At 45.5% G+C, this 20,111-nt stretch overlaps 1 protein-coding gene across 1 annotated transcript; it reads right to left on the bottom strand.

The window, feature by feature from the left end:
- Positions 1-4,598: 4,598 nt before the first annotated feature.
- Positions 4,599-12,285, bottom strand: Trim40 (tripartite motif containing 40). The gene is made up of 5 exons (XM_028856670.2): positions 11,749-12,285; positions 6,835-6,930; positions 5,960-6,178; positions 5,591-5,613; positions 4,599-5,413 (listed from the first exon to the last, which is right to left on the bottom strand). The coding sequence occupies exons 1-5, from the start codon at positions 12,088-12,090 to the stop codon at positions 5,347-5,349; spliced, it is 747 nt and encodes a 248-aa protein (XP_028712503.1). The 5' UTR covers positions 12,091-12,285; the 3' UTR covers positions 4,599-5,346.
- Between the last annotated feature and the right edge of the window lie 7,826 nt (positions 12,286-20,111).

Genomic DNA, 20,111 nt, shown 5'->3' with positions numbered 1-20,111 from the left:
CAACGTTGCACCTTCTAATTCTTCCCAAACAGTTCTACCAGCTGGTGGAAAGTTTTATTTTAACCTCTGGAGTCTGGTTATGTTTAAACTGAGGATCTTGTTTGCTTTTATCTGTTCCACAATGGCTAGCTAGTTGGTTCTGTAATAAAATATATTGGAACCTTTCAAAAAGAAACATTTTTGCTGTGGATGATTGATTGATAAAGTGCTAATTGGCCAGTAGCCAGGTAGGAAGTATAGGTGGGACAAGGAGAGAGGAGAATTCTGGGAAGTGGAAGGCTGAGTCAGGAGACGCTGCCAGCCGCCGCCATGACAAGCAACATGTAAGATACCGGTAGGCCACAAACCACGTAGCAAGGTATAGATTTATAGAAATGTGTTAAATTAAGATGTAGGAGATATATATATATATATATGCTGGGCATGGTGGCACATGCCTTTAATCCCAAGCACTTGGGAGACAGAGGCAGGAGGATATCTGTGAGTTAGGGGCCAGCCTGGGCTACCAAGTGAGTTCCAGGAAAGGTGCAAAGCTACACAGAGAAACCCTGTCTCGGGGAAAAAAAAAAAAGATGTAGTATATAGCTAGCAAGAAGCCTGAGCCATTAGGAGGCCAAACCGTTTTAAATAATATTAGCTTGTGTGTATTTATTTGGGTCTTAGTGGCTGCAGGACCAGCGGGTGAGAGAGATTTGTTTTGACCACAGGCCGGGCAAGACTGGAGAAAACTCCACCTACACATTTTTTTTTTCTGTGCTAGCTATGAATAAATCGTGGTAGCCATTGGTAATTTAAAAAGAAGATGATGGAGCACTTGGAAGGCAGTGGAGTAAAAAAAAAATCTCTACACTGATCTCTACACCGTGTGGTGGCTCTTGTGATGTGATAGGAATCTGCCTAGCCATTATGGATGCTCAGAGGAAGGGATGCTGTCCTGTCTTCGGGGAGAATATGAGACCAGGATGTTTTTTTTTTTTTTTAAAAGATGCACGTGGTGAGAGAGAAAAGGAGGGAGAAGAGGGAACAGAGAAAGCTGATTCACCTGGTCTTTGACCTCTCTCAGGCACTGGCTCATCATCTCCATGTCCTTGTGGACAGACACGTACCATCCCCCATCCGATTCCACCCACAGACTTCAGCTGGTGGTGGTAGTTTTAGGAGAGGTGAAGGCCAGGGGGATAGTGGTTTGTTGGAAAACATTGCTGGCTGGTCAGAGGCTGCAGCCTCCCCATGGCCTAGCAGCTTATCTCAATAAGCTGGGCAACATGGAGCTACCCCCAACCCAGCAGAACTTTCTGCCTCTGCCTGCCCTTATCTGGAGAGTCCTAGGCCTGGAGGACTGACCTTTTCTAAAAGCTGTCTCTAAGACCAGATACCCAATTCGTCTTTGCTTGACCCTTAGCACAGATCCCTGCTAAGAAGACTTGCTCTAGGAGCTCTACTATAGGACCCTACTGCCATATACTAGCCTTGTGATAAGAGTGTGCCACTTAATGCAAATTAGGGTTTGTCTCCAGGCTCCCAAATCCTATATATTCCTTATACTCTGGAATAAAATTGAGCTGATTCATCTAAATCTGTCTCCTGGAGGGTTGTCTCCATTCGTGCTCAAGGGCTGTGTACAAAGCTTTCTGTCGCCCCTTCTGCCTCTTTCCCCTCTCGACCTGGTGGACAACAGGCTGAGGGGAGAGAGGATCCTGATAGTGGTGATAGTCATAAACCATAATCCAAAGACTACATTCACCCCCTGGGGAAACCTGTCTTCCTGATCAGTTGACTACCAGCTGAAATTAAAAAGGAGATGACGGAAGAGATTAGTCACAAATAGCTCAGTTGGTGGAACAGAAGCAGCATCATCTGTTCTCTTGTGCTGGAGTAAGAGGATCTCAGGAGGATGCTGGGGGATGCTTTAGATGACCTATCACCTTTAGACTAACAAGTTGAATACACTGAGACTAGACAAAATGTGAGCTCTGTGGGATGAGGTAGGACAGGGGAATATTGGGGATTAAAGATAAACTTGTCTGAAGTGGAGAATTCTGTAGGATACAGGAAGTTGGGTGGAGGTGGGGTGCTGTGGTCTTGTAGGGTCTAGATTCCAGAAATGTCCCTGCTTGGAAATTATTTGGGGGCCAGGGTGGCAACCAATAATGGGTTCCTACAACTTGGAAAATTATATCCATCATCTCAAAGTGGTATTTAAAATTTTATGCATTATAAAAACATTCTTTCTTAACTTTACAGAGTGGCTATGACGAATTTTCTAGTTCGTATTGGGTCTACATTCCATTCTACCTACACGTGCCCTGCACTGACAGCCTATTTAATAGTCTTACTCTGCTCAGACATAAACTGCATCTATGAGGAGACAAACCAGCCATGGTGCAACTCCAAGGGAAAGGCCACCAGGCACCGTGGGCCCAGGCTAGGAATCACCTTCAAAGGCCAGTGTCTATCCTCCACTCAGCAGATAGAAAAGGCCTTGCAGTGAGGGGCAGAGATCAGAGAGTGTTGAGCGGCTTTCTCCAGGGTCTTCAATATTCCCAGTAAAATATATGTTTGAAAAATAATGGCATGCACAAGTATCTATATAATGCTAAAACACACCCACAGGCCCTAAGCCTCATGTTCCACTAGAAAGTGGACTGTGCTTTTCTGTTTCTTTGTACTGGTTTTACTTGAGTATTTAAAATGACCATGAACCTCTAAGGTATGTGTTTATGAAGTTCCCTTCCTGCTATAAGGCATCATGTCTCTTATGGTACTTATTTTGGTAACTCTATGAGATACATTCTATTATCATCTCCCTTTTTTCTTTTTTTTATATGTGTGCTTTGTATATATGTATGCATGGCTATATGTGTGGGTACATGTGTGTATGGTTTCATGTACACATATATGTGGATGTGTGTGGGGCCTGAGGCCGATGTCAGATGTCTTTCTCAATCACTCTCCACTCTACTGGTTTGGTAGGGTCTCTTGCTAAACTCGGATGGCTAGAACGAGCTCACCAGTTCTAGTTAGTCTATAGTTGGTTTGGGGGTTCTGACTTTTCCCTGCAAGGTATGAGATTATAGGCAGCGACTCAGCTTTTCTGTTCTGGGGATCCAAACCCCAGTCTTCATGTTTACACAGCAGGCATTTTATTTACTGAACCATCTCCCTGGTCTTTATTATGCCTTGTTCAGCATGAAGGAGACAGCTGTGTGTGGTAGTGTATGCATGCCTCAGTAGGTAGAAGCAGAAAGATCAAGAATTCAAGGTCAGCCTCTGCCTCACAGTGAGACAGCAAATTTGATGCTAGCCTAAGCTGCATTAATCCCTGTTGAAAGGGAGAAGAGAGAAAAAGTGTGTGTGTGTGTGTGTGTGTGTGTGTGTGTGTGTGTGTGTCGGGGGAGGTGAATGAGAAAGAGGAAGAGGGGAGAGCTGAGACCTGGTGAAATTTGGTTATTTGCTCATCTATGATTGTACAGCCAGGACTTTACAATCCATGTCTGACTTCTGAGCTCTTAAACAGTATTCCAAACTGTTTTATTTGGAAACTGGTGGTTGTGTGGCCCTGGTGAATTTTTTGAGGCTGACTATGCTCACTACAAGTGACTGCTATTCTGAAAGATAACTTGTATTTTATTTATTTATTTATTTATTTTTGGTTTTTCAAGACAGGGTTTTTTAGCTAGAATTTTCCTGCCTGGCCCACAGTCAGGACAAATCTCTGTCACCCGCCAGTCCCACAGCTGCTCAGACCCAACCAAGTAAACACAGAGACTTGTATTGCTTACAAACTGTATGGCCGTGGCAGGCTTCTTGCTAACTGTTCTTATAGCTTAAATTAATCCATTTCTATAAATCTATACCTTGCCACGTGGCTTGTGGCTTACCGGCATCTTCACATGCTGCTTGTCATGGCGGTGGCTGGCAGTGTCTCCCTCCACCTTCCTGTTCTCTCAATTCTCCTCTCTGTTAGTCCTGCCTATACTTCCTGCCTGGCCATGGGCCAATCAGTGTTTTATTTATTGGCCAATCAGAGCAATTTGACATATAGACCATCCCACAGCAGGGGTTTCTCTGTGTAGCTTTGCACCTTTCCTGGAACTCACAGAGATCTGCCTGCTTCTGCCTCCTGAGTGCTGGGATTAAAGGTGTGAACCACCATGGCCCGGCCTTAATTTGTATTTCTTAAGCTAAGAAGTAACACTGGTAGTGAGTGAAGATACTCCTTTTGACCCATCAGCATATGCTCCTCCCTAGGACACCTTGAAGCTTACTCCCCTTTAAATGGGGTAGATTTGATGACCTCCCATGAGGTGACCATTGAACCACCTCCAGGCTGTTCTTGTTGGAGTCAACTCCATTTACTTCCCCTTGAAGAGCTACAATCTGTGGCCTCCCAATTCCTCTTTCCCAGACCATGGAGAAGTGCCACATGCTTTACCTGACACCCACAGGTTTAACTCCTGACCTTTCCCCACTTATGACATGAAAGCTCTCCATTGCAAAGAAGAGAGACCCATCCCAGTTAGTTTAAATAGGAAAGTTTATTATAAAAAACAGATGCAGAAATAAGAAAAAAGAACTTTCCTACCATTTCTCAGGCCTTATGGAAACTATGGCAGGGGCAGGGTAAGAAGCTGGGCACTACCAGTTCCCAAAAGAAGGATCTACTTCCAGCTTTACTCACAGTGTTGGCAGAATTCATTCTCTTGCTACTGTAAAGCCAGGCCCCCTGATTCATGTCAGCGGGAGGATGTAGGCTGCTCTAGGAAACCAGGAGCTGCCCACGTATCTTTCCCCCTCAGTGCCACTAACTTTGGCAAGAAGTGTCTCTAGAAATGCAATTATTAGCAAGAGTCCAGTGGAAGGAGATCACTTCAGTGACCTTCATCGCCTCTGCTACATTCCTTTGATGAGAAGCATGTCACAGATACCAGGTTACACGGGTACATGAACATGAGGGTGAGGACTGTGGAAATCACCCGTGGATCTCTCTGCAACTGTCATAATGAGTGAACAACATGGGCAGTACAGGCAGGAGGCTCTATCAGAATCAGAAGAAATATTACCCCAATAAACCTGCCAAGCTCCATATGCCGAGATGGCTTCACTCTGATGATCTGCACCATCCAGATGCTTTGATGCTCACATGAGACCGTGGACAGTAGGTGCCACCCCCAGATCACAGGTAATATGGAGATTGTGCAAATGGCCCTGGGCATAATAGAGATCTGAAATTCCCAGCCACAAGGAGCCACAAGCTCAAGTCTGGCTTAGGAAGGAGACTGTGTCCGAGTGTCAGAGGTTAAGGCACCAGGTGAGAGTTGTGGGGATAAGAACACACCAGGAGAACTAACTGAGGTTTGGGCTGGATGGAGGAAGATGAGAGAGGAGTCCTTCTAGTTTCTGTGGTGCACTCCTAAAAACAAAGAAATCATTCATAAATTAACATACATGCTACTGAATCTTCCACTGCCCATGTAGTGTGAAAGTACCAAGTATGTCTCCTTGACTTTAATTTTGCCCAAATACACATTTATGTCATGTGGGTCTGCATGTGTCTTCAAGTGTGGGACAGAGAGAGAGGGGATCATACCTGTGCAGTAAGTCACTGGCATCCTGGGAGAGAAAGGGTGACAATCTCAGTCAGTTACTATGTTCTTGTCACTGAATGCCCTTCCTAGCTCATGCTTGAAGGCCACTCTGCATGCCACCGTGAGAGCTGGAGGGCACAGCACCTTTCTTCTGCTCTTCACTCTGTTGTATCATGGTGTAGCCCTGTACAAGCCACCCTCACCACACACACACACACACACACACACACACACACACACACACACACACACAAAATCATCACATATCCCAGGAGCACCTCCCCTTACACCTCCCAGAAGGGATCTGCAGGTAGGCTGTTTACTATTCAAAGAATCCCTCCCTGAATTTTGGGGTGCCTTAGGAAGTATACCTTCAGAGTGCTGGCATCCAGTTCCCTGGCCGTCCTTTCCAGGTCAGAAGCCAGGATGGTGAGCTGTGTTACTGCCTCAGAGAAGTTAAACATCTTAGCCACCTCTGCTGGTAGGTCCTCTTGTTGGTCCAGCCAATGCTGAGGTAGAGTCTTCAGCTGTTCCTTGGTTTGATCTTGGTTCTGCAGCTCAGCTCTTAGCCTGTGGCTCTCCCAATCCACCTGAAACTACAAAAGAGGAGCTACCCTGGGATTTGATGATAGAGCCCCTGGCTCTCGGTGCACTGAACGTCTAGGTGGGAATACTGACCTCCACTTTCTTCCTTCACGGTCTTACCTCACCAGCCATTGTACTGCAGAAGCAACTGAATTCACAAAGCACCTCCCTTCCCACCTCATAGTTCCGAGCACATCTACAGATACTGGGTCCTGCCATAGTAGAACACACACACACACACACACACACACACGCACGCACGCACGCACGCACGCACGCACGCACATGCACCACTCAGCTATGTTCTTTTGATGTCTGCTTCTAACCCTATAAGTGAGGAGAGAGCTCACCCAAGTGAGCAAGAAGGATAGAAAAGTGATGGTCAAGGACAAGATGTGTCGTAATTTCCAACTATCTATTTTAATTCTCACCATGTATCCAGGAGAATAGGTATTTTTCCTTGAGAAAAAGGATGTATGGAAGTCAGAAGGTTCACATGCCCCAAGTCATTCTGTTCACCAATCTCAGAGCCAAGCCCCAAACCCAGGTTTTCAGCCTATACGATCATAATTCCACAACAGGCTGCTCCAGGGACAGTTTTCCACAACAAAAGGAGAGGTTTTTCAGGACTCTAGACTGTCCCTGGAACTCAGACACCCACCTGCAGAGCATGTGGCATCTCCTCTTCCTGAGCCTTAAGCCGTTGAAGATCCCCCAGGTCCTTTCTGAGTTTCCTGCTTCTGCGGATGAGTCTTTCCTAGAGACAGACACAGCTATTGTCAAACTGGATTGTGAGGCAGTACCCCAGGGAATCCACAGCAGGCCCTCGGGTGAGACTAAGAATAAACACCAAGACCAGGCATGGTGCTGTTCACTTTTAACCCCAGCACTGGGGAGGCGGAGGCAGCTGGATCTCTGAGTTTGAGGCCAGCCTGGTTTACACAGTGAGTTCCAGGTCACCCAGGACTATGTATTGAGATCCTGTTTCAAAAAACAAAACAAAGCAATTTCTGGGGGAGGACTCAGCAGTTAAGAGCGGTTGCTGGCCTTCAGGAGACCTGGGCTCAGTTCCCAAAGCCCACATTGGGCAGCTCACAACTGCTGTAACTCCAGTTTTAGGAAATCTGGCACCCTCCTCTTTTTTGATTTTCAAAGATTCTCATTCTCTCTCTCTCTCTGTCTCTCTCTCTCTCTCTCTCTCTCTCTCACACACACACACACACACACACACACACACACACACCACACACAATTTTAAAGAAAGTAAATATAAATAATGCCAATAACTCTAGATGCATGAAACAAGACCAGGCCAGTGCAGGTGTATCATTTACCACGTTTAAAATTTAAGATAGAACCCTCTGTTTTTATAAACATATTTAAAGATTTACCTCTCTCTCTCTCTCTCTCTCTCTCTCTCTCTCTCTCTCTCTCTCTCTCTGTGTGTGTGTGTGTGTGTAAATATGTACACACATGTGGGTACCCAAGGGGCCCAGAAAAGGCACCAGATCCCATGGAGATAGAGTTACAGGTGGTTGAAAGCCACCTAGTGTGGATGCTAAGAACCAAACTTAGGTTTTCTGAAAGAGCAATATTCCTCTTAACCACTAAGTCTCCAAGCCCTGTGTGCTTGTGTGTGTGTGTGTGTGTGTGTGTGTGTGTGTGTGTGTGTGTGTTGTGTGTGTGTTGTTGTTGTTGTTTTCTTTTGTTTGGGGGTTTCACTATGTAGCCCAAACTAGTTTGGGATTCAGAGGTCAGCCTGCCTCTGCCTCTAACCTCCAAGTGCTGGGGCTAAAGATGAACAGCACCATACCTGGCCCTGAACCATGGCTTTGTATGCTAACATGAAAAAGTAAATAAAGCAATTTTAAACAAGCCCTTATTATAAATTCTCCAAAAGTAACGGGACTTCTCTGGACTTGGTTTCTCCATCTACTCCCTGTGCCCAGTCTTTGTCCTGGTCCAGCTTTGATGCCACTTCCCATTAGGCCTTGCTTGATCACATTAAGAAGAGCCACCCATTAATCTCCTTCTAAGATCATAAACACTAGTTCTTTCAATTGCTTGTCAGCCTTTCTAATAAGTGTAGTTGGTTTTGTTTGTCATCAATTCTTTTACGTATGTGCAGGAGACAAATGAACAAATATTCTTATTTATTTTTCTACACTTCCTGTTATTACTTAAATATGGACTTGAAGTCAGTAGTCATGAATCACCTTTGTACTTCCTCCCAATGCCTTGCGTGACACCTTTCATGACCTGAGCGCACAGACCTGAGTCAGTCACTCCAGGATGGAGAAGACCTGTCCTCTCACACCTGACTCATGTCAGCGGGAATCTCTGCCCCCTCTGCTGTACATTCTGCACTTAGTAGGTACAGAACTCAGTAGAACATCGCCCTTTCAGCTTTCTGAATCATTCTCCACATTCAGTTCCGATTTAGACTTCCTCGTTTGTCATTCCAGACTGTGACAATGTTCATTAAAGGCCAACTGTCTGGAGGACTTTGGAAACTTACCCTTCAGGGCTGAGGAAGTAATTCAGTGATAGAACATTTGCCGGGCATGTGTGAGGTCCTAGATTCAAACCCCAACACCACAAAGAAAAAATAGAAAGAAAATCCACCCTTCATTATTGATAGGAGGACCTGACAGAAGCACGTACAGGGCAATTGGGAGTGGTGGTGGGGGTCCACTTTGGCTTCCACCAGAGCATCCCTGAAGCTTCAGATGCTTAAACTTTGTATCTGCCTGGCAACAGCAATTCTCAGTCACAGACATTATTATGAAGATCTGGTTGAGAACAGAGATAGATGGAAGCCAAGTGACTGCCGACTTGCTCTTTACTTCCGAAGCAGAGGGGCATGGGGTGTTAGGAGTGGGTTCCTAGGAATGAGGATGCAGCCACAGTGTGAAGGCATCAGGATAGGACGCGGTGAGGCCACTGCGCAGGAGACTTTGAAATGACTAGAATCGTTTTAAGGGCATGACATCATGAAGTCTCAGAACTGTTCAATTTTAACATCCCCAGATGTCATAGGTTTCTCTAGCAGATTAGTCGGTGTCTGAGGCATGCCTTTGGCTCATTAATCCTTGGAACAACTGGCAAGAATATGCCAGTGCTGGGGTGGAGGTACAGCTGAGGGAAAGGACACATCCTAGCATATGTGAGGCCTTGAGTTCAAACCCTAGAACATTTTTAAAAGATAGTTTTAAAAGAAAGGAAGAAAAAAGAAAGAACTAAGGTTTGGAAAGAAGAAGATGTAGCCTAGAAAGAAGTTTTGGGCAGGGGGAAACAGTGGAAAAAGAAAACCTAAGTGTGGTGCTGTGTATCTGTAATTCCAGCACTCAGCAGGCTAAGGCAGGGTGGTTGCCATCAATTACAGACTAGCTGGGACTACAGAGTATGATCCTGCCTCAAGAAACACAAACAGTGGGGCTGGAGAGATGGCTTCGTGGTTAGGAGCACTGGCTGCTCCTGCAGAGGACCTGGAACCCACATGGCAGCTCACAACTGCCTGTAGCTCTAGTACCAGGGAATCTGATGACCTCTTCAGGCCTCCTTGGGTACCACGCATGTGGTGCACATATATTTACATGCATACAATATAAAAATTAAAATAAATTTAAAAAAAGAAAAAACAACAAAGCCTGTCCATATTACAAATGTACAATTCTTAAAACGGTTTAACATGGCGAGTCTAGTGGCATATGCCTGCAGTCTTAGCTGCTCTGGAGGCTACAGCATGGAAATCAACAGTAAGATTCCATCTCAAAATAAAAAGTAAAAAAGAAGACTGTATATTAGCATAGCACGTTTGCCTTGCATATGTAAGACCCTAGATCCAATTTTTATCCTTAGTACTATGGGAGGAGGAATAGGGAGGAGGAGGAGGGGAGGAGGAGAAGGAAGGGGAGGAGGAAGATGAGAAGGAAGAGGAGGAGGTTTGCACACAGGAAGGAACGTACAGACTAATAGAACAGGACAGGATCTATATGAAACATTTAATAAATGGTAGTGGGACAATTTACTATAATTTGGAAAAGGTAAAGTTAGTTTTCTATCTTTTATTTTCACCAAAGTATCTTGGGTATTTTAACTTCTCCAAAATACATACTAAAAGATATTCATCATAACATCCTGTGTAACCTAAAAACAATAACCTGTGAGTAACCCAGTTTCCTAACTTGTGATTTATCCATAGAATTGGACAGAATGCAGTTGTTGAAAGATGTTCATGTCCAAAACATAGTTCTAGATGATGAAAACAAGACATAGTAAAAAAAAAAATCGAGGGACCCAGAGAGATGACTCCGTGGGTAAAGGCACTTGCCACCAAGTCTGAGAAGCCACACGGTAAAGGAGAACTGACTTCCCAAAGCTGTCTTCTGACCTCCACGTGCATGCCATGGCCCCCCACCACCACACCGTATGTGTATGCGGTAATAGATAAGTCAATAGAGTCCTTTATGCATTCATTGTTGTTTTAGTTTTTGGAAGTACTGGGCATTAAATCCATGACTTCATTTATGCCAGGCAGGCACTCTACCACTGAGCTACATCTCTAGTGTCTGTCTCTGATTCTGTTTCTGTCTCTTTGTCTCTCTGACTCTCTCTCTCTCTCTCTCTCTCTCTCTCTCTCTCTCTCTCTCTCTCTCTCTCTCTCTCTCTGTGTGTGTGTGTGTGTGTGTGTGTGTGTGTGTGTGTGTGTGTGTGTGTGTTTTAAAGAGAACATTCAAACACACAGTTTTTCTGGAAAGATAGATTAAAAGAAATCTAATACTGGTTACCCCTGAAGACTAATAATGAGGGAAGACAGGGAAAAGATTCATTATTATTATATTTATTTATTTGGAAGGGAGCACATACCATGGAGCTTGTGTGGAGTTTAGTGGACAGTCAATGGGAGTCATTTCCATCCTTCCCTCATGTGGGTTCCAGAGACTGAACTTGGAATGAAGCTTGGTGGCAAGCTCCTCTACCCTCAACTATCTCCCATCCCAGAGGCAGGATTTTTAGTTTTGCTATTTAATATTAATATTTAGTTTTGCTATTTAATATTTAGGTGTTGCCTGAATTTACTACTAAAAGTGCGAGTCATTTTTAGAAAAAAAAATTAACTAAAACAAAAAACAACAATCATAATTAACAAAAGAAGGAAGGGGAGAAATAGGACTTCATGTACAAGTTTCACAGATAAATCTTGATTGCATGTCTAGACTAGGTTCTAGAACTATCCACCAGGGAACCGTGTAATCATAGTCCAGAAGTGGTTCTTATTATCTAGTACAGAATCCCATCATCTAGTAGATTATCTATACAGCTGAGCAAACTCAGGGGCCCAAGCTTCCTGAGACTCTGCCATCACAGTGGCAGGATCACCTCGATAGACACACAGAGGCCTGGAAACCCTGAGATTAGCAGTGAGGCACACAGAAAGCAAAGACCGGAGCTCCAAGTTGATGATGAAGACTCAAAGGAGGTGTCAGTCACTGAGCCCCTGTGAGGAGCCAAGCTCAGAAGCAGTAACTCATGGAGCCAGTGGCAGGGGCTGGTGGGGGTGACGCAGCCTTACCTTATAGTGGCTGATGGCATTTTCAATGGAGAGCTCAGTATGAGACTGGTGTTCAGGGGACCTGAGGCATTCCACACACAGGAGATGTCTGCTTGTCTCACAGAAACTGCACACCCTCTTCTGGTGGCTGTAGCAGACGTAACCATCTCCAAGGACCCCCTCAGAATAGGGCTTCCTGCAGACTGGGCAGCTGAGGACGCCAGAGACTGAGGCCTTATCCATGTGCTGGGTCAGGCACATTCGGCAGAAGAGATGCCTGCAGTCGGTGCTCACAGCTTCCTTCAGGGGATCCAGGCAGATGGGACAGATGTCCTCCTGGCTGTCCCTGTGAAGAGGGACCATGGCCCCCACCTCACCGGCCTCCCCACTGGGTCGTTTGAAGGCCAGACAATCTCAGGTGATAGGGCTCAGTGGAAGCTGATCTGAGTAGGACAGAGTGGACTCAGACCTGGACTTCAGGTCACTGCCTACCCTGGATCAGAGATGCCAGAGCCTGGGCTGTAAGAAACACAACCAGGCAGGAATTTCAGAAACAGCTCAGTGTTTTATAAACTTAAAATTATTCTTCATTTTTCATAGACCTGGAGGAAGCAGGTAATCCAACCCCAATTCTGTTTTTGCAAGTTTTCTGTGGAATCTTTTTTTTTTTTTTGGTTTTTCGAGACAGGGTTTCTCTTGTGTAGCTTTGCGCCTTTCCTGGAGCTCACTTGGTAGCCCAGGCTGGCCTCGAACTCACAGAGATCCACCTGGCTCTGCCTCCCGAGTGCTGGGATTAAAGGCGTGTGCCACCACCGCCCGGCCCTGTGGAATCTTTTTACAGTTCAAATTTAAAGTTAAAAAAAACTTTCAGGCCATGGTGTCATGGCCAGAAGCAAATGCTCAAGGACAAGCTGACAGTCTTCTCTGCTGTGTGGCTGTGGGAAGAACTCAGCCAGAGTTTTATGTGTCCCTCCTGTGCTGCTACCCCACAGGGCTCACTGTTATCGTGTGATACCCCCAACCACTTACGGTGGAACCTTGTCAGCGAGTCTGTATCAACCACCAAGTTTTCCAAGACTGCAGTGATGTCATGCTAAAAGAGAACAGGAGAGAGAGATGACAGAGACAGACAGACAGACAGAGACAGAGAGAAACACACAGAGAGAAACATAGAGTGAGAATGAGAGACAGAGACAGAGAAACAGACAGAGACAGAGAAACACACACAGAGAGAGAAAGAGAGACCGACAGACAGACAGAGCATATAATAATATTTGAGGCTACATTATCCCTTTTTTTCAAACAACTTCCAAGGATGACCCAAAGAAGGAAGTGCCTCCAGATCCTTCTCACACTTCTTGTCTGAGCATCCTCCCCAAAATAGCTCTCTTACTATCCTACCTCAAATGTCTCCTTTTCAACTCCAGGTCATTTTCTTGGTCTCTAGACCTAGGGAGAAGGCCAGCAGATGAGCAGTTCTTCTTGAATTATGCCAGTTATATATACTCGCATGTCAGTAAAAATAGGGAGAAGGGGAAGAGACTCACCCTGTTTCAGCACTGAATTATCGGGAAAATACAGCCATGAGCTGGGCTCACTGAACGGTGAGATGGACTTTGCTGCAGGGTGTGGCGCATTTGCTGACGGGAAGAGGAAAGTCTTGGTGTCTTTCAGCAGATCTCACAGGACCTGAGAAATGCCTTATAGAATGAGCCCCAAGAACCCTACATATGTGGAACCAGAAGTCTGGTTGTGTCACAGGACCATGGCACCCGGGTGATGCTGGGGACATTCCTCACCACTGTCCTTAATGGTCTCAGCTTCAACAGTGGTGGTGCCCGAGGGATGCCATTAGGTATTTGTTACTCTTCTCATTGTTCTGACCTAATACCTGACAAGAAGTGACCGAGGGAGAGGGGTTTATTCGGGCTTACAGTTGGAGGTTACTGTCCATGGTGGAGAAGGCATGGAGGCAGGAGTGGCTGGAAGCTGTGGCAGCCGGACCACGAGGCTGCTTGCTCACACCCAGGTGGATCATGAAAATGAAAGAGACACTTGGTGGTGCTCAGCTGACTTTCTCCCCTTGTCCCTTTTAGTCTGGGGTCCCAGCTCACGGAACAATACCACCCACTTGAGGGTAGGTCTTCTCTCTGGAAACATCTTCATTGACACACCCAAAGGTGTTCTTCACTGATGCCCCAGTGAGTGCTGCACTCCCCTCCTGAAGGCTGCTGCCCACTCTGCATCTGGGAGGCAGGGCTGTATCTTTGCATCACTTCATACCCTTTACACCTGTCCTCGTGTTGAGCACCGTAAGCCTTCCTTTCCTAGTCTGCAGTCCTGTGAGAGAAATGTGGAAGTCGTTAGAATACAAATGAAATGGATTTGTCACCCTCACAACAACCACAGCAAGCAGCATTTCTCTCTCTTTGGGGGGGTGGGAGGTTCACAGTTGAGACAGGGTCTCATGTAGTCCAGGCTAGCCTTGAATTCTCTGTGAAGCCGAGGATGACTTTTGACCTCTGATCCTCCTGCCTCCACCTCCCAAGTTTTGAGATTACAGACGTGACCCGCCCGTGCTGGGGGTGGAACCCAGGGCTTCATGTATGCCAGGCAAGTACTCCACAGCTGACTACATCCCCAGCACCATCACTCAGATTTTTTTAACTTGTCTGGACAATTATAAATGGATTCCTGTGATATTTTATCAGTTTACACGTACGTTGATGACTGACACTTTGGATCATCAGTGGTCCCCCTTGGATTCTCTATGTTAGCTGCTGGCTTTTTCTCACCTCTAACCATCGTGGGACTTTGACCCTGGTGGGAGACCAGATGCTCTGAGGAGAGTCAGGGTATCCTGCCCACCGGCTACCAGACTAATAGACCCCAAAGAATTAACATTTTCCCAGGAGCCTCACACCGGGGGAGGGAAAGGATGAAGCTTTGTGCCAGTCAGAAAAAGAGATTCGCACAGCTCTGCCAGCCTCATTTCCTACTAAATAGGCATATGTATATTCCCTGGATGTTTGTCTTGGCTGTAGAACTATAAGCGTGCCTCTGAAAAGGTGGGAACAAGAGTATTTCTTTTCTCTGGTTTGGTCAAACTAAACAAAGCAACTATCCTTTAAGACTTTCTGTTTCCCAACCCTTTTCTGATACAGGGAAACTAGGGGACTAGAGGATTTAATTCACCTGAGGACCACATTACGTTCCCTCCTGCTGCAGTGAGGTGAACTGCCAAGGCAGGCCCAGGTTCAGAACTCACTCTCCTTGTAGTTAACCCCACACAGGGCCTGGAAGACCCCTACGCTCTAACCCACGTGATTCCTGTTTTGATCTCCTTACCAACTTCATAGATGTGCATTCTTAGATGTCATCGTATCAGCTCAAGTTCCGTGTACATTCTAAATTATTCTAGCCCGAATTGTCTGAAACTCTGCCTAAAATGAAGCAATGGAGTGGCTCCTTCAGCTCAACGTTTCAGAGATGTTTCTATTCGGACAGTAGGTGGTGCTGCCTCCCAGGATAGGACATGACTTCAGAATCTCACTTAAGGACTGGAAGCTACTGCCATTGTCCTGTCCTCCTTCATATTCCCCCCATCTCTCTGTCTCTCTGTTTCTGTATCTCTCTCTGTCTCTGTCTCTGTCTCTGTCTCTCTCTCTCTCTCACACACACACACACACACACACAGATGAAGAAAGGTAACTCTGAAATGTACAGATGGAGAGAGACAGAACTGTGACAGTTTTTGTTTAAGTGCCCAGGAGAAGTGCAAAAGGGGCAGAGGCAGGGGGACTGAGGAGAAAAGTGGGCCTGTGTAAAACCCTCTCTGCTCTGTAATTGTGTCCTTTGATGATCCCCATCCTCTGCCCAGAGGGCACATAAGGAAACCACGGAAAATGTTCGAGGCTCTAAGTCTGAACATAAGGATCCCAGAAAAATGAGACAGCTCATGGGACTCAGGAGACAAGGAGAGCTCTTGGCAGGAGCCCCTGAATTCTACCCAATGGCCTGGAGGAAGCAGCTTCAAACACTCAGTAGTGATCTCAAGTAGAGTGAAGTGTAAGAAACTGAACGTGAGCTGGGTGGCTCATGCCTGTGATCCCAGCACCAAAACAGAGGTAAAGTCAGGAGGAACAGAAGGCCAAGGCCATTCCTGGTTATATAGTGAGTCGGAGGCCAGCCTGGGCTACACAGGACACTCTCCAAATACAACAAAGCAATAATAATAAACCAAAATGGATCAGGGCATGATAGCTCATGCCTGTGATCCCATCATTTGGGAGACAACCAGGAAGCTGCGGTGCATCACTGTGGTGACCACAGTCTCTTCAAATTGGCTGAGAATAGATTTTTAAGTGTTATCACGTAACAAAAACAAACAAAAACCCAATCAACCCAAAACATATTAATGCAATTAGTCACTCACCAGGTAAACAATTCTTATTTAAGTCTTAGGGGACTTCCGGAAAGCACACCAGGAGTGTGGACATCTGGGCTGTAGTTACTAGAGTGTGGGATGGGTGTGACAGTCTCATTTGTTGGACACACCTATGTCAACAAAAGCATGAGGCTGTGCTATTGTGCACTTCCTTGAAATAGAGCAATGCATGAGCTAGAAGGGTCGAAAGGAGTTGGCAAGTGCAGAGAAGGAGGGAGGTAAGGTCGAGAGTGGAGTCAGCCTGAAGCGGGAGCCCGGCAGGGCCGATGCAAACTACAACCATGTGTGGTATCCACAGCCAACCTCTTCACTTTTGCACTGGTGTTTCCCAAGGCCCTGGATGGTGTTCACATGGTCATCTGATTTTTGTAGAATTTGCAAAATATATTCTAACCTTGCTGATTCACTCCAACCCTCCTTTGCCAAGCTTTCTCTCGTAAGGACTGACATTTGGGGCTCAGGCTAAAGGCAATTGAAGAGGGCTTGTGTGGCTTGCATTTACTAAAGTTTCTGGTGCATGTATGCTCCAGTTATTGCCAGCTGACTCCATGGAGTGCCTTTCCCGGAATACCTCTGCCTGCTGATAACTCACCTGACACCAGAGACTAAAGTGCAGAGTCAGAGGACCTGTAGGGACATCAGACAACATAAATTTGTGTATAAATAAATCCTTCTGGTCTCATCAGTGTCTAGCCAAAAAGGCTCTTCTTCGGGAGTGTACAGGGCAATGTGTAAGACTGTGTATATCACGGGCCACAATTACTTCCTACATTTCTTACATAAATTCAGTGGAGGTTATTCTGACATCAAAAATTATAAGAAAAATTTATAGAAAATTATAAAGCATAAGAAAACATTTTGAACTGGAGAGATGGCACCAAGACAGACATGCCCGCAATCCCAGCCCTTGAGAAGTAGAGGCAGGAGGATGAGGAGGTCGTCCTAAACTACACCTGATGCTGTCTCATAAAATAAAAACAGGGCTGCGAAATGGTTCAGTGCTTAAGAGTGCATACTACCCTTTCAGAGGACGGTTTCTCTACAGACCCTGTTCTGAGTTTTTTTTACATGAAACTTCAGGGCATTTTAACTTTTCTTGGGCAGTGACTCACCTTAAATTCTTTATCAAGTACTGAAGGTCACCGACCTGTGTATATACTTAAAGTCCCTCTTATAAAGGTGTATTGTGAGATTTTCTTTGGCAGTGACAATATTTTGTCATAAGTCAACAAGAAGAATTCAGAGTTCCCATGTGCTTAAGAAGCTCATCTTTCAATCAATCCTTTAAAAATCTAGTTATGTCTTCTTCATTTAAAATTAAATTGTTTAATTTAGCTGTTCTCAACCTGTGGGTCACGACCATTGGAAAACACATATTTATGACAATCTTAGGAACTGAGACAATGCTCCTCCATAAAATTACACTTCCACTTTAGTGGCAACAGAAATAATGTTATGGTTGGGGGTCACCACAGCATGAGGAACTGTGTTAAAGGGGCATAGCATTAGGAAGGTTGAGAACCACTGCTTTAATTCAACAAGTTACTATTTTGTTTGGAACTGAAAAAAAGTCTATTTAAAAAATCTCTCTCTCTCTCTCTCTCTCTCTCTGTGTGTGTGTGTGTGTGTGTGTGTCTGTCTGTCTGTCTCTCTCTGTCTGTCTCTGTCTGTCTGTCTGTCTGTCTGTCTCTCTCTCTCTCTCTCTCTCTCTCTCTCTCTCTCTCTCTCTCTCTCTCCCATATATTTGCTCATCATAATCGTGTTGGGCAGGCCCATGTTTTCTCCTTGGGCAGGCATGTGGGTCTCCTCCTGCAGTCACTGTTTCTTAAAGCACTATACAAACAAAACAAAACGACTAAAAATTAAATTCTGGGAGCTAGAGAGATGGATTAGAGCATTTACTGCTCTTCTAGGGGCACCAGGTTAGATTCCCAGCACTCAAAGGGGCAGCTCACAACCATCTGTAACTCCAATTCCAGATGCCCTCTTCTGGCTGTCAAGAGTATTGTATGTGGTTCACTGACACACATGCAAGCAAAACACCCATACACAAAAAAATTATTAATAGTAATACATTCTAAAGATAAAATTTTAAAATTAAAGAAATAATTTAATTTAAAAATAAATTTTGTGCCGGGTGGTGGTGGCGCACGCCTTTAATCCCAGCACTCGGGAGGCAGAGCCAGGCGGATCTCTGTGAGTTCGAGGCCAGCCTGGGCTACCAAGTGAGCTCCAGGAAAGGCGCAAAGCTACACAGAGAAACCCTGTCTCAAAAAACAAAACAAAACAAAAACAAAAATAAATTTTGCATCTAGATCTGACAGCTGAGTATGAATGAAATCTGTAAAATCTTACACATACATTTACTTTAATTCAACTTTAAATTGAAGCAGACAGGTCTGAAAGAGGTGTTATTTCTGAAAGTGTATGGCTTTCAGCAGTTGCTATAATCAAGGTGGCCACTATCTTACGGGTGGCTATTTTTGAGAACGAGAAGAAGTGCCGTTGATATTTATAACAGGACAGAAGTAAAGCCAGGACTGTCCCTGGCAAATCAGAATGAATGACTGTTGGGGCTACAGCCACAAAAGCATCCACACCCTTGTGTGACCTGGTAATGGCCTTGCACTCATGAACCCAGCAGCTGTGGTTGCCTGTACAAGATCAGGCTGGTCAACATTCCAGCCTGGAAGGGACAGGGCTCACATGGCCCCACCTCACACTGAGGAGCTGCGGGTGTCGATTCCTGCTGGGGAAGGAGAATCATTTCCTTTGGGGTTCTGGAACTGCAGCTGCCATGCTCCAGTGGGTGGGCCCACATCATTTGCATACGGTCAGTACTAACTGGAGTCAGGGTGGTTTTCCCCCACCACCTGGACTGTGTGCTATAAAACACAAATAGGGGGCTGGAGAGATGGCTCAAGGGTTAAGAACACCTGTTGCAGGTGACGCAGGCTTGGCTCCCAGCACCTACATGGTGACTCACAACCATTTGTAATTCTAGTTCCAGGATATCCTACCCCGTCTTCTAACCTCCACAGGAACCAGGCATGAACATGGTGCCCATACATGCATGCAGGCAAAACACTCCTATGCATAAAAATAAACAACTATTAAACATATAAATAGCTGGGTAGTAGTGGCGCATGCCTTTAATCCCAGCACTCAGTAGGCAGAGGCAGGTGGACTTGAGTTCAAGGCCAACCTGGTTTACAGAGCAAGCTCCAGGACAGCCAGAGCTATACAGAGAAACCCTGTCTCAAAAAAAAAAAAAAAAAAAGGTATATGAGAAGAAGAGGATAGAATTGGGAGGGGGACAGGGACATATTGGAGGATCCGTGGCAAGTAAGATGAGTGCTTGGGGTGTGGATCAAGATGAAATTACACATGTATGAAATTATCAATGAACACATGAAAGTATTTAAATATCAAATAGCAATCAGTGGTCTGGGAGACCATGAGCAGTAGGGAAGGAGTGGGTCGTGGGAATGAGAGGGAGTAATGAAATACAGGAGGCGCTGATGTAAAGGAAGACAGTGTGGGGAGAATGAGTGGGTGTGAGGTGGGGGAGGGGTGCATAAGAACCAAGTACAAAGACAGACATTTTAAAATCGCCCTAACAGGAGCTGGAAATGTTGCTCAGTGGAAGAGAGCTTGCCTAGCATGGGAAAGGTCCTGAGTTCAGGTCAGCACCAGAGAGGAAGAAAGTGAAGGAGAAAAGAAGAGAGGACTGGAGGGAGGGAGGGAGAGAGGGGGAGGGGAGAGGGAGGGAGGCAGGAAAGTTTTATAATGGAACCCATTACTTTGTATTGGTTAAAAATTAACTTAAAAATTGTGGTTGAAGATACGGCTTGATGTTTAAGGGCACTTGCACAGGATCTAGATTCAGTCCCCAGCACCCACATGTCTGCGCACAACGGGCTATAACTCCAGTTTC

Source organism: Peromyscus leucopus, chromosome 16_21, assembly GCF_004664715.2.
Source record: "Peromyscus leucopus breed LL Stock chromosome 16_21, UCI_PerLeu_2.1, whole genome shotgun sequence".
NCBI lineage: Eukaryota > Metazoa > Chordata > Mammalia > Rodentia > Cricetidae > Peromyscus > Peromyscus leucopus.
Note: the sequence above shows the minus strand (reverse complement) of the source record. Positions and strands in the feature narration are given on the sequence as shown.